Consider the following 14467-nt stretch of genomic DNA (forward strand, 5'->3'; position numbering starts at 1 on the left):
CTGTATGCTAACACATATGTATGGAATCTAAAAAAAAAAAAAAAAAGGTACTGAAGTACCTAGGGGCAGAACAGTAATAGAGACATAGACATAGAGAACGGACTTGAGGACACGGGGCGGGGGAAGGGTAAGCTGGGACAAAGTGAGAGAGTGGCATGGACATACATACACTACCAAATGTAAAATAGATAGCTAGTTGGAAGTAGCCGCATAGCACAGGGAGATCAGCTCGGTGCTTTGTGACCTCCTAGAGGGGTGGGATAGGGAGGGTGGGAGGGAGGATGATGCAAGAGGGAGGAGATATGGGGATATATGTATACATATAGCTGATTCACTTTGTTATACAGCAGAAACTAACACACCATTGTAAAGTAATTATACGCCAATAATGATGTTAAAAAAAAAAAATGGTTCCAGAAAGGTGATCTTGCCTAAATGAGAGAAGGCAGGAAATAGCACATTTGGGGAGGAAGGTGAAAATAGCCTAGGACATTCTAAATGGGGGTGCTGGGGAGACAGATAAATAAGGATCTGGGTCAGCAACATAAATACAGGACTCAGGGTTTGGAATAAGGTCACCATCATGGACAACTATGGTGACCAGGATGAGCACTACTCACCAGAAGAGAAAGCAGAGGATGAAGAGTGTCCATAAATGTTAGTACCACCCATTTCTAATTACCACGCTAATCTAGAGAGCCTGAGTCTTTCTTCTTTGAAATTATATGTGATAAACAGCATTTGAAACAAAAAGAGAAGAAAAATGCAAGTTCAAAAGCTCTTGAGCTCTTACCCCTTGTCAGCTTTCTGAAATGAAGTGGCCACTTTGACGATGTTTTCAAGATCCTGACCCCTTCAAACAAACAAACTCAAGTCAATGAAGGAGCTAAAATGTCTGATCTGTGTTCAGTGAAGAAAGCAAAACTCCAAGTGTTATCAGGAGTTACTGAGTTTAACTGAATAACAAAATAGTCTGTCATGTCAGCTCACGGCATTCACACACACACACACACACACACACCAGTCACTCCACCTGGGCATTGGCTCTGCCATCTACTGCTCACTGAAATAACTGCAGTTTCTCCTAAAGACTGATATTGGTTGTACACAATTTATATACTTAAAAGGATATGGATAAATTGGGAGATTGGTATTGACATATACACATTACTATATATAAAATAGATAACTAATAAGAACCTGCTGTATAGCACAGTGAACTCTACTCAATACTCTGTAATGGCCTATATGGGAAAAGAATCTAAAAAAAAAAGGGTGGATATTAAAAAAAAAAAAAGGATATGGAAAAAAAATTCAATTAACTGCAAAAGTAAACACAGAAACATGTTCCGAAGTTTTTCTACCAACCAAGGAGCATTAAGCAACATATTCAGATGATCAATTAGTCCCTTATATGAGGTGAAAGTATCTGTCTTCTTATGTTTCCAAAGGGAAAGAAAGTACATTTAAAACTGTAGCTGAGCTTGAATCCCCTCTGGTCTCCCTAGGTCATGAAAAGGAATAATTAGGGAAATCCTTACAGCTTTACCTGTAATTAAGACCTGTGCTTCATAAATGATATCTTAGAAAGTTAATAGGGTTCCACGAAGATAGAATTTTGTAGTCAAGTAAATTTGGGAAACATAACCGACTTTTAGAGATTTGGAATATGTATAAGCACACTGAAGGTTCTGGGAAGTTCATGATAGAGAGCTCTATTCCATTGTGTTTCCTAAACATGTAAGCCATTAAATGCTTCTTTCACAAAACATTCATTGACATCTTGTGGCACATGGGACATAGTTTGGGAAAGATAGAGATAGAGCTGTACCTTAAGGTACTAAGTACAGGGTACTCTCCCCAAAGGTAAGATACCTGTGTGATGCATGCCTGAGAGTCAAGGGAGATAATAAAGAAAATAAAAATATGTAAGTTTGGCACTTTGGAAAATGTGTTTCAGTCAAAAAAAATTGTCTAAAAAAATTGGCTTATTATAATGGTTAAGATGGTAAATTATGTTAGGTTTTTAACCATAATAAAAAAATTGGTTTATCATATTGATAGATCTATAAAATAACATTGTTCAAAAACTAATTTTAAAAATAGTGTTTTTCAAATAAATAAATAAATATCCAAAACAAGTACTAAATTGGATGGGATGTTCAAGACAACAGGCGTAAACCAGCACTGTCAGGGGGAAACCTTGCTCAAAAGCATCAGTGCAATTTGTAAGCCTTTTTCTGATGGTGCAGGTGAAGCTGAATATGATCTTGTCATACAGCCAGTTCTAGGCAAAGCTTTTGCAGATGTTCAATCAAATAACTATATTTCCACCTATTCACTTACACGTCAACAACAGCGGTTTTCCTGTCTTAAGGGGTTTAATCTTATTCTGTTATCATGTTCAGACAATTTTGGTTGCTCATAATGTAATGCTTAGAATAGAAATAAAAGTAATAAAATTCTGTAGGTACATATAAAAACATTTATTACCCACTATTGAAGTCAGCTGGAAAACTGATTTGTCTATTTTATTATTAATTTTAGGTATGTTTGTGTTCCAACAAAGCATACTTTATCATATCTACAATTACACAGATATAGATATATAGATATAGACCACTATACCTTATATTTCTTTCAGCAGATCTGCTGGTTTCTGTATATGCACTTGGTTTAGGTGGACATATCTGCCTATATTTTTCAAGTTAAAGATAATGTCTGTTAGGTAAGAAAACACTTCTCTGTTAGATTTAAATTTATGAGAAAACATTTACATTCAAAGAGATGAAAGTGTGTTTGAACAATACCACTACTGGAGATAAAAATCTTCTAAATATGTTCATGTTCATTTTATTTTAGTTTCCAGTCATCAATAAAGAATTTTTACACTTATCTCTATTAGATAATGATACAATATTTAAAAATAATAAGAATCAGGGCTTCCCTGGTGGCTCAGTGGTTAAGAGTCCGCCTGCCAATGCAGGGGACACGGGTTCCAGCCCTGGTCCGGGAAGATCCCACATGCCGCGGAGCAGCTGAGCCCGTGCGCCACAGCTACTGAAGCCCGCGCCCTGGAGCCCGTGAGCCACAACTGCTGAGCCCGCATGCCACAACTGTTGAGGCCCACGTGCCTAGAGCCCGTGCTCTGCAACGGGAGAGGCCACCTCAGTGAGAAGCCTGTGCACTGCAAAGAAGACCCAACGCAGCCAAAAATAAATAAATAAAATAAAAAATAATAATAAGAATCATTTTTTGTTAGGTATCAGAGAGATTTTTTTCTCAAAGACTTATCCCATTTGAATACTATCAAGAAATATGTTTTCTCAGATAAGATGGTAAAGACTTTCATATTTCCAGTACACCCACCACATTGAGAAAGACCACACTGAGTTGTTAGAATTAAATTTTACAGTACTAGGTTCTGTTACAATTTGTGATATAAGACTTTTCTCTGCTGTTTTTCTAAGTATCTGATTGGCCTACTTATACATTCTTGCTTGTTCTCAAGAAATTATATTCAACTATTTTTTTGTACTCCTGAGGACATGTGTTAATTACATAGGAAACACTTCCCTTTCATATTCTTTCATTAAAGTCATCTTGCTGTGATTAAAGTAATCAGGGTTTTAACATGCAAGTTGTCCTCATTTTATATTTAAGATCATTTGTGGAAGAAATAAATTAGAGTAGTAAAAATGGATTAGACCAGTTCCCACGGAATCTAGCTTCTTTTGAATCTGTACAAGGTCACTGCTCTAGAGTCCCGAGTTTTAGTTTAGAATTTAGGTGGTACTAACACCAACTTTTTTTAGCCCCCTAAAAAATCTTATTCAAATTAAGATTTAATTGTTCAGTACTATCAGAGTAAAAGGAAAAATAATGTAAGATAGAAAGCCTGAGAAGTTATTTTTAAGAGTATAATTATAACCGTTGCACAAATTAAAAATTATAAATCTGGCCTATATTTTAATTAATTCAATGAAGAAGTATTCTCTTAACATTAAAAAAAAGTATCTTCTCCTCCCAAGGACAAAATTTCAAAGGTACTGTGAAATTTCACTGAATAGAAATTCAGACCTGGGTTTTTAACTCTTAGGTTGAATGCCTAAAGCTACACAGCCCTGCCACCCAATCAGCATTTTCTGGCTGAAGTTACCCCCTTAATAAAGAATAGTTCTCAAATTGTCTTACATGTTGTCAAAAGAATCACCATCAAAAAGTAAAAATACAAAAGAATCAAAGGCAGGCCATTAAGCAAATCTAATGTATTCAGTCTTCATTGAGATACCATTTTTAAAATCTCTCAATAATAATGGAAATGTGCCATGTAGGTCTTGAAAAACAGTTCGATACGATATGATTAAACTGTTTAACAGGAACACATGGGAAGATGTTCAGATCTCTGAATTTGTTTTTAAGTATTAATTATAGAGCACTGGAGATTCAAAGTAGAAAAGCAAGTCTGTCTTTTTTTCTTGGTTCGGAGACAAGTTAATTAGAACATTTTTTCAAATTTTGTGATAGTTTTGAAATAAATTACAAATGTCTCAATTAAAATAAGACTAAAGAACTACCCACTTCGTGGACATGACTACTGTTTAGTTTCTATATTGAAAGTACTTCCATAAGACAAGTAATGGCCATAAGTATCCAACGACAAACATAAATACACGTTTGTGTGGGCAAATAGAATTAGAAAATCTTTCCAAGTGCTTCTTCAGTGAATATGCACACAAAACATACCCATGATTTGCACAAAACAAGTCACAATTCATTTGCTTTCATTTCCCTTGAACTTCATTTTGCAAGAAATTCTGGAGTGCTAGGTCTTACCTGTTATCCCGCCTCAGCTGGTTAGGAGATGAAACAGGAGAACTGGGCTTTGGAGGTATTGGAGGGTGAACAGTTGGTTCCCTTTAGAACAGAAACAGCAGTTCATTTCACCATGGAAACACGTAAATTTTAGCATCTATTCACCAAATGCATTTATTGTCTATATGGAAATAGCTCATGCATCTTACAACCCTTGTGCATGAGCTACCTGAAAGGCCAGGATCTTTGGAGCTCTAAACTTTAAATAAGTCAAATTACAGGTATTTTAAAAGTTCATTTAATCAGATTTTTGGAAACCCTGTCCTCCCCAACTATAGTTTGAAACATAATGTGTTCTTTAAACAGCTTAATATTTTACTAGACTGTCTCACTCAAGTTGTGACATTTTGGGTCAGCAGTGCACAGCATAGTAAATGGTTCTTGGGCATTAACATATAAGCTTCTTTAGGAATTATGCCAACTATCGAGCTGCTACGGAAACAGCAAGAAAGGTTTTTAATTGCACAGACCTCAAGGTGAAGTTGATTTGAAGCTCTTAACTAAATCTGACTTAAATATTGTCAGCACAGGCCAGTTTGATGCTGGCAAAGCTTACACACACTGTCAGCCTAAACTTTCCAACAAAGTGCCAAGGCAGCCTCTGAGCTGGCATGATTTGATCACCCAGGAACTAGAGCAGGCAATTATGGGCATATATGGGATGCAGTCAGAACTTTATCTAGGGCATGTCACCCCCCCACCCTGAAACTCCCACCTCAGTGGTTCCCCATTATCCTCAAGATAAATTCCATGAAAGTATCCCTGTGATCTAGACTCTCTGTACCCCTCTGGCTTCTGCAGCACCTTAGGGAGCAGGTAGGCTCTGGGGTCAGGCTGCCTGAATTGCCAGCTGTGTGACAATGGCCTAAACTGATTCCATTTCTTCATTTGTAATAACTCTTCCAATAGGATTGTTGGGGTGTTGTCAGGCCTGAATGAAATCATGATTTTATCTAACACATTTATTGGTAGCTTTCTATGCACATGGCACTCTACAAAGTGGGTAATTCTCCTGTTCTCAAAAGGCTTTCAATACACAAATAAATATATGACAGATGAAGAAGAGTACTAAGAAGAAAATAAAACAGAGTAAGAGAATATAGAGTGATGGTGTGGGAACACCTGTCTGTGATGTGAAATTTGAGCCAAGACCTGAAGGAAGTGATAAAATGAGCCATGAGGATATCGGAGGAAGAGCATATAAATATGGGCATCATCAGGTTCGAGATGGCATCTAACCCTTGAAACTGGATGAGATCACCAAGGAAGTCAGTGCAGGTAGAGATGAAAAGAGGGCCAATCACGGACCCCTGATCCTTGCAATGTCCAGACATCAAGAATATGAGAAGGAAACAGTAAAAGAGTCTGAAAAGAAGTAGTCAAGGAGAAAAGAAGAGAAATATGAGGGTGTGGTTCCGGGAAGTCAAGTGAGACAAGTGTTTCAAGAAGCATTTGATCTGTCAAGTTGCATTTGGCCATGCCAAATGCTATGGACCGAGCAAATAAAACAAGAGTGGGGAGTTACCATGGTGTTGGCAATACGGTGGTCATTGTTAACCCTGATAAGAGCAGTTTTGATGGAGCAGTGGTGAAAAAACCTTCTAGGAGTGGATGTAAGGCAAAATGGGAGGCAGAGGCATTGATGTAGGTACTTCTTTTGAGGCATTTTGCAGTGAAGAGGGAAGAGAAAAATGGGAAGCTACCTGAAGGTTGATAGGTCAAGGAAGGTTACTAGAGTATGTAGATATGTTGATGGGAATGATACAGTTAAGACAGTAAATTTGATGGTGCAGGAGAGTAAGCAGAATATTGCTAGACTTGGGAAACCAGGAGACCTAGGGCACAAGGAGGGGGAGGTTGGTCTTGGATGGAAGCACAGAGAGCTCACTCATTTGATCCTCACTTCAATCCCAGAGATAAGTATTCTGCTTCTTTCTATTTTTACAGATGAAAAGACTGAGGCACAGAAAGTGAAAATAAATAACCCATGATGATACAGCTGTTAAGGGGCAGAGTGAGAAATCCAAACCAGGAAGTCTGGCTCCATAAGTCCTCCCCCAGCACTGCTGCCTTTCAAGGACTCTTTGGGCAACACCAATGGCTTAGTTGAGGTTAAGGCTCATGGAATTAAAATAACTAAAATAAAAATAATTTTCTTTTGCCATGTTCAGCTGCTTTAGGAGCAGGAATGGACTAAACAGAGAGTTGGATTTAATGAAGTTTCTAATTCAGCCAAGAAAGTGGAACAAAGAATGATGACAAGGGAAGGGGTATGCAAGGAAGTGATTACAGCGAGGGAACGTGGGATCTGAGACGGACATGGAGGGAACTGAGGATATGAGGGGAGAGGAGCTGTTGAAAGATGGTAGAATCAATGGATTGGTGGTTGTGGTGGGGCTGGAGAACTGGAATCAGAGGACTAGCGGGACTGAGCTGGATAGAGTAGATAAAGCGTGAGTAGATAGAAAATGGAAGCCAGAAAGGGAAAGCTTTGAAATTGAAGTTTTGTAGTGTGTGTGGTTACTTACAAGGGCAAGATCTACCGGGGGCTGGGGTAGGACAATGGACAAGATCATTGGAGAGAAGATCAAGAGAGTGAAAGGCCAGGATGGGGAAGGATCCACTATATGGATTTGGGAATCAGCAGGCATTATGACAGGAGGGGTGTTTGTGGGAGACGATGAATCCAGTGCCAAAGTCTCCACGGAGTGAGGGTGAGTGGCTCAGAGACCTTCGGATGACTCCAGTGAGGAAGAGAAGCTCATGATGGCGTGGCTTCAAAGAGGATGAGGAGTTTTAGGGAGGAGGGAGTTAAACTTGATAGGAACTAGCAATATGGAGCAAACAGGATCCCGCCTCTTCCTCCAGACCCTGTGATACATGGGATTAGAAGAAAAGCAGCCCTCACTGAGAGACGAGCCTGAAGAGGAGCAAGTTTGGATGATACTGAATGATGTATCCAGGAAGGTTCAGTGAACAGGTTTGAGGGGTTGGGATGCTGTTAGGTTGGGTCATGTTCAGCGATGCACAGAGCTCTGTGGGGATGGTCCAGGTGACAAGAAATGATCTGATTGGCGTTCCCATGGGGATCCATGGCCACAGGGATGGGGGACATGAAGGAATTAGTCCTGAAGCTTTCTGGCAGTGTGGTAGTGAGTTCCTGGGTGATGGGGAGTGGGGAAGCAGACACAGAGCCTGGTGGGTCTTCTGGTTCTTGTGTTGATGGTGGCTTTGAAGCCAGCAGGAGGGCATGCAAAGCATTAGAGCACCTCCTGGCTCAGTTTAAGTGCTGTGGCTGTTGTGCTCGTCCCATACAAACCCAGCGCTGTAGCTGGGCCAAACCACTTGCACTTCCTAAACCCATCTCACCACAACAGCACATTCTTTCTTCTCTCGGGCATACCTCCTTCTCCCTTTCACCTGGACACTCGCCTTACCCTTCAGACTCTATCTTGGGGATTACTGTCTGTAGTGGTACCCAACGCTGTGGTGAATACATTTCTACGTCTTCCCATAGCACACCTTCTTCACAACTCATACCATGCTGTTCTGAATTACACAGAATTTTTTTGTTTCCACCCTGCCTGGACTGAAAGCCCTAAAAGGATAGTTGTATCCCAAGTACTAGGATTATATATGATGTTGGTGCCCAAGAAAGATGTGTTGAAAGGTGGAGGGATTGGCTGAAATTCTATTTGGTAAGGAGGAAAATGGGTACTGAAGAGTGGCCTAAAACTTTAAAAATCTGTTCAAGTTTAGCTGTCCCACAGAAGTCCATTGTTGATTCCACTACCTAATACCTAGTAGGTGCTGGGCGCTAAGATGAGTTATTGAGTAACATGATATGCCTGGAAAAAAATAATTTACAGGATAATAGTTGCCCCATTCTAACCTAATGCTAGATTTTACAATTAGATATTATTTTATTTATATTGATTACCATCATCTTCCCTTCTCAAAACATATCCCTGCATCGGGAATAATTTAATGTCACTCAAGTGATAATGTGTGTTTCATGTATCTGTGTCGATTAGCTGATTATATGCTTCTCTTCCAGGGATAGAGGAAAGGGTAAGAAGGTGCAGTCCCATCTATTAATGACAAGGCACTGGATATCTGAAAACAGGCAGGAGAGCAGTAACAAGAAGGAAGGGAGGATTACAAAAAAGGAGACAAGGGATGGTGCCCAACTTTGCTTATGCCAGAATCACATTGATAAAAAGCTAAATTTCTTCCATGTAAAGTGGCTAAGCCCTCAAAGAGGCGGATAAATATTGACTGTGTCTGAGAGTCAAAGATGAGTAGAGAAGATCTGGGTGCACAGGAGAGAGATGGCTTGGGGAAAGAAAAGCTAGCCGTGCAGTTGTGAAGGCCAGGAAAGGCAGAGGAGCGTATTTATTTCTGAGGGTGATGCATTTACACGCCTGTTGGCCTGGGCCAGGGCAAGTCCACACTGAGGGCAATCCACCTCAAAGGAGCTTTCATTTGCATCTCTGCAGTGACAGCCACAGATGACAGAACCTCGGCCCTGGGGACAATGAGAGGAGCCATTCATGCCGTGCCAGGAGCTCGAGGCCATGCCAAGCAGGGGCATTAGAATGTGAGAGCGAGGCAGGAAGCTGTGGCCCGGAATGTTTTGAAGAGACAAAAACGAGAGACATTCATGTGGAATGATCCTGTTTGAACACCACTTTGAGACACACTGTTTAAGCTTGGATGAGTCGACCCTCGTTCTCCCCTCTGTCTTTCCCTCAACCCCATAAGACATTTGCAGGGTCAATGACACCACACTAGTGGCTATAATTGTAAAGAATAATTTTCAGGAATCAAAAGGCAGCTTTCCCCAGCAACATGTGAAAACTTGCAGATTGTAGTCCAAAGGCCAGAGCTAATAGAAATAACACTGTCAACTTGTTTATATTTCCTCATTTTAATACGCTGCTGCAAAGATCACTTTTTGCATTACTGCTTTTTTGGAAAACATGCTTGGCTCTGTTACTTCTGTTCCAGATTGACTTTGAGAAGAACATTTCTATTACTCAGCACAGGTCAAGGTTGAAAGAATAATTGACTCTAAGAGTTGATGGTGAGTTTTCTTTTCACTTTCCATCATGCTTAGCTTTTGTGTCCCATAAATAGAATTTTTATTCCAACAATGGCAAAGGAGAGGGAAATTATATTTTTTGAGTAACATGCCAACTTGGCCAAGTTCTCACATACTTTATTTTATTCAATGCACACATCTATCCTGTGGAGTGTATACGTTTTTTGTTTTTTTTTTCACTGAGTCTTAAAACAAGGTGAGTAATTTGCCCTGGATCACACTGCTAGTGACTCAGCCAAGGTTTTAATCTAGCCTTTCTCATGACAAATCCCATGCTTTTTCCTCTATCACACTGTATCCAACCAATACTCTTCCAGGTATGACCAGTGAAAATCTAAGAACAATAGGTTGTCCTGCATTATTTCCTTGTCCTAGACAGCATCAGTTCAAAAAGCACTTATTCCACAACTGCCCTAGTTATAATGTTAGGACACATAACAACGTATGAGGCAAAGTTGGGCATTCAAAGACCAGAAAAGGTGTGGTGTGGTCCATGGTCTCAAAGAGCTTACAGATGCAAGGCATTCTAAAGATTCAAAAGAATCTTTAGATTCTTTGCTCAAAAGAATGATTGCTGTAACAATGTCTTACTTTCAGTGGCCAAGGACCATTTCAATGAGCCATACCACAACAATGGAGCATTCAGTGGACTAAAATTCCAGAGACCTAGGTTTTAGACTAGTTTTGCCACTAACTTTGATTTGATCCTCTCTGAAGAATCTGCTTCTTCATTTACAAAAGAATGAGACTGGTCCAGATCTGTGGCTGGTAAACCACTGCATGACCATGGGAAGGCAGAGTGATTGCAAGGAATCCTCAGTTCCACAGAGCCCTGAGGACTTGCTGTGGATTAAGTACCTTGAACATTCATATACTGCACTTTCTAAATGTGTGTAGATTCAGTTGTGGTTAATAAAATGTAAATTAGTATAATTTAGGTTGGATCTATAAGAGCTCAAATAAACTTTAGCTGCCAATAGACACAGAGGGACAGAAATTTTCAAGTATTGCAGAATTCATAGCAGCACATTCTGAATTAGCTTTCTCCTCATTCTATTCAAACAAGACTTTTCAAAAATAATAAACCTTGACTCAGGTTAATGTTCTAATTACTCTGAATGTATATAATGTGTATTCTAGGGATTCAGATAAGATTTTTAAATCACTATACTTTGACATTTTACTGAGAGTACTAGACTCCTAATTTTTACATGACAGATTCTACTTAATACAAGATTGTTTTTGTTTAGATAGGTTTTGTTGTGATAGAAATAAATATATAGTATGATTTAATTTAACATAGTATGATTTAATTTAGGGTGACAGCAAACTTTGTAGAAGGTTTGGTACCAATAGAGTTAAAAATGTTGCAGCATAATTAGAAAAGCTACATTTTACCGTTTATAGCTACAGACAGAAAAATATAATTGTAGTGCAAGGTTGCCATAGCAACCCACTTCTCAATCAGGACATTTTTTCCTCCTTCAAATCTACCAATCAGCTAAGTGGAAGTGAAAACCACTGAAAGAGAAGAGGTTGAAACAAATATGGATGGGAAATTATGAAAGTATGTAGCAAGCATTTAACAATATGATAATTTCCTATGTGTGTTTCCACTATTTTAATTTTATCACATATTATATAGTTTCTTTTCTGTCTTTGGAAATGACTACAGAAAAAAAAACATTGGTTTTTTGATGGTGGTGATGGCTTCACTGTTGCTCCTGAATCATTAGAATGGGTAACATCATAAACATTCATATTGTCTGTTAAACAACTACCTAAACTGGGTTTCAGTGAGTTTCTTAAATGAGCTTTGTATGCCATTTAAGCACTGCATCTCTAAGTCACCTAAATACAGAATCAGAAGCACTTGAATTTACCATGAACTGAATACCGATATTGAAAGGTGGGTTCTGAAATCAGAAGCAAGTTCAATATCACCTTCCTAGAAATGCTGTGCCTATGTTTTATTGTGATTTGACTGAGCATCTCTCATGAATGGCACCTATCATCCACGCCATGGGCTCAAGCCCTGGCAAATGTTATCACTCTTTTGAAAGACTCAAAGATGAGAAAAAGTTTAAGAACTTGAAAAATTAAGACACACACTAGTGCTTGCTGACAAACTGCTTTGTGTCAGGCTTTCTGATAAATCTTAAAATGAAAAAAGTGGGAAAGGAAAAACTTTCACTGGCTCTGACCTTCTAAATTTCTGTACTGATGACATGTATATTTTCTTTTATACATATTTCAGAATCTTTAGTACACAGAGCTCAAATTACATAAAAGCAAAGCATTAACTCTTAAAATAGAAGCAATCTTCTGAAAAGGTACCTAAGCTTATCACAAATTACAAATATCTACCCATAATGTCTTACACAAAAAGGTATTTTTCTACATGGCATTGAATTTGTAATTACTGTATTTACTGCTATCACTAAACATAACTGATCATGGATGAGTGCAGAGAATGCCTCTTAGACAGGAATCCCATAGTTCTACACATACGAGTAGATGCAAGCATGTGTGAGCTCGCATGCGCACACACGCTCAGAGCCCGTGCTCTCTGGCGCTAGAACCTTTGCCGCTCCTCTCCTTTCTGCTCGGAGTGGCTCCATCCCCACCTCGCCTCTGCACCTGGCTTACTCTTATTTCATTCTTTAAGGTTTACCTCAGGCATGTCCTCTTTTGACCCCACTGTACCCCAAACACATCCTCTATTGCCTCCCTCTCCATGCTCCATATTCTGTGGCTATGTCAACCTCAGTGTTTATCACCCCCCAGGACCCGCTCTCAGTCAGGGCCTGCCTTCATGGGTGGCACTCCTCTCTCAAAATGACTCCCTGACAGACTCTGAGTTTCTTGAAATAGGGACTGGATCTTACTCATTTTTGTATTCCTGGCCTCTAGCAAAGTCCTTTGCTAGCACATAGTCAGGGCTCAACAAATGTTTTGGAAAGAGAGAGAAAGAGGGATGTTTAAACAGTCATTATATCTTAAACACAGAGAATAAAGCCTAATGACAAAGAGACAATAACGGGTCGAGGGAAACTCCTTATCTTGTAAATACTAAGATGTATTGGGCTTCCCTGGTGGTGCAGTGGTTAAGAATCCGCCTGCCAATGGAGGGGACACGGGTTTGAGCCCTGGTCCGGGAAGATCCCACATGCCACAGAACAACTAAGCCCGTGCAACACAACTACTGGAGGCCATGCACCTAGAGTCCGTGCTCTGCAACAAGAGTAGCCACTGCAATGAGAAGCCGGCAAACCGCAACGAAGAGTAGCCCCCGCTCACCTCAACGAAGAGTAGCCCCCGCTCATTGCTACTAGAGAAAGCATGCGTGCAGCAACGAAGACCAACATAGCCAAAAATAAATAAATAGATTTTTTAAAAGAACCTATTAAGATGTATTAAAATTAATCAATCAATATGTACTTATTGATAAATTACTATGGGTAAATTTATTATGAGTCAAAGGGTTATAAGATGATGCCATCTAGTTGATGAGTATGCCCCCAAAAAGTAATGTTTCAAGGTAATGCACAATTAATTGCCAAGTGAGGGCTGCAGACAATAAACTAACATTCTGAGTTCAAAGGATTAAAAACAACCTTGTGGCCTGAGAAAGCTGTGTGGAGGAATTAAGATTCAGACCAGACTCTGAAGGATGGGCTGGTTTTGGATGGTAGAATGCTCCCACCTCCTCTACCTTCACCCTGCTTACCTCTCATCACACCTCACCTTAACCACGTAATTGCACTAGTTATTTTCCGGTTTCTCCTCTACCATTGGATGTGTAGAAACATCATGCTTCAACTTTCTTTTTCTTCTTATTTAGTATTTTCTCCATAGGTAACCTCTCTTTGAATGTACTACATTTAAAATCTTTGGAATCATTCCCAAATCTGGATCTCAGGCACCAACCTCTCACCTAAACACCTCTCCCGTTTTTCACTGCTTGGAAATTAACCTCCACAAATACATCCTTTTAGTATCCCAGACCACTTGCTCAAACCAATGCACATTCATTCAGCTTCTTACAACCAATTGTGTGCTCCCAATTCTGCTCCCATTTCTTCCTACCTCAGTTGGTGGCATCATTATGCTTAAAATCACCCTGGGCTTGAAAACCTGGCATTGTGTAACTCCTCTGCTTCCCACACCTTTTTCAGAACCTTTCCCCTGAATCCTCTGTTAGAAGCTCTCCCTACCACATCAGAGCTCCCAGAAAATGTTGATACTTTTCTCATGACCACATAGCTGATCTTGTGTTATGGTTACCTGTGCATCCACGTTATCAACTTTTGGAGCTATAACATCCTCCAAGCCGCTGCTGCCTTTCAGAGTTCTCTGACTCAGGAACTGCCTACCATGCTGCTGAGCGTTGACACCTAGACATGTAGGCTCCCTCTGTGATCCTTCTCTCTCTCAGGAGTTCCCTTGCCCTCCTCCCCTTTTGGGTTACGGCCCCTGTGCTGTTAT

At 39.8% G+C, this 14467-nt stretch overlaps 1 protein-coding gene across 3 annotated transcripts in view; it reads right to left on the reverse strand.

Moving 5' to 3' along the window:
* SCEL (sciellin) overlaps positions 1–14467 on the reverse strand; it is a 119814-nt gene that overhangs the window by 68751 nt on the left and 36596 nt on the right. For all 3 annotated transcript variants that reach the window (XR_003434686.1, XM_027116041.1, XM_027116040.1), the window contains exons 8-10: positions 4837–4917; positions 2629–2694; positions 794–853 (exon numbers count right to left, since the gene is read on the reverse strand). Coding sequence is in view for 2 of the 3 variants with exons in the window: in XM_027116041.1 (XP_026971842.1) it covers positions 794–853; positions 2629–2694; positions 4837–4917 (207 nt within the window). In the remaining variant the exon portion in view is untranslated. The remainder of the gene's footprint in view (positions 1–793; positions 854–2628; positions 2695–4836; positions 4918–14467) is intronic.

This window comes from Aethalodelphis obliquidens, unplaced genomic scaffold (genome assembly GCF_003676395.1).
Source record: "Aethalodelphis obliquidens isolate GAN/ISIS:26980383/991018 unplaced genomic scaffold, ASM367639v1 scaffold15, whole genome shotgun sequence".
NCBI lineage: Eukaryota > Metazoa > Chordata > Mammalia > Artiodactyla > Delphinidae > Aethalodelphis > Aethalodelphis obliquidens.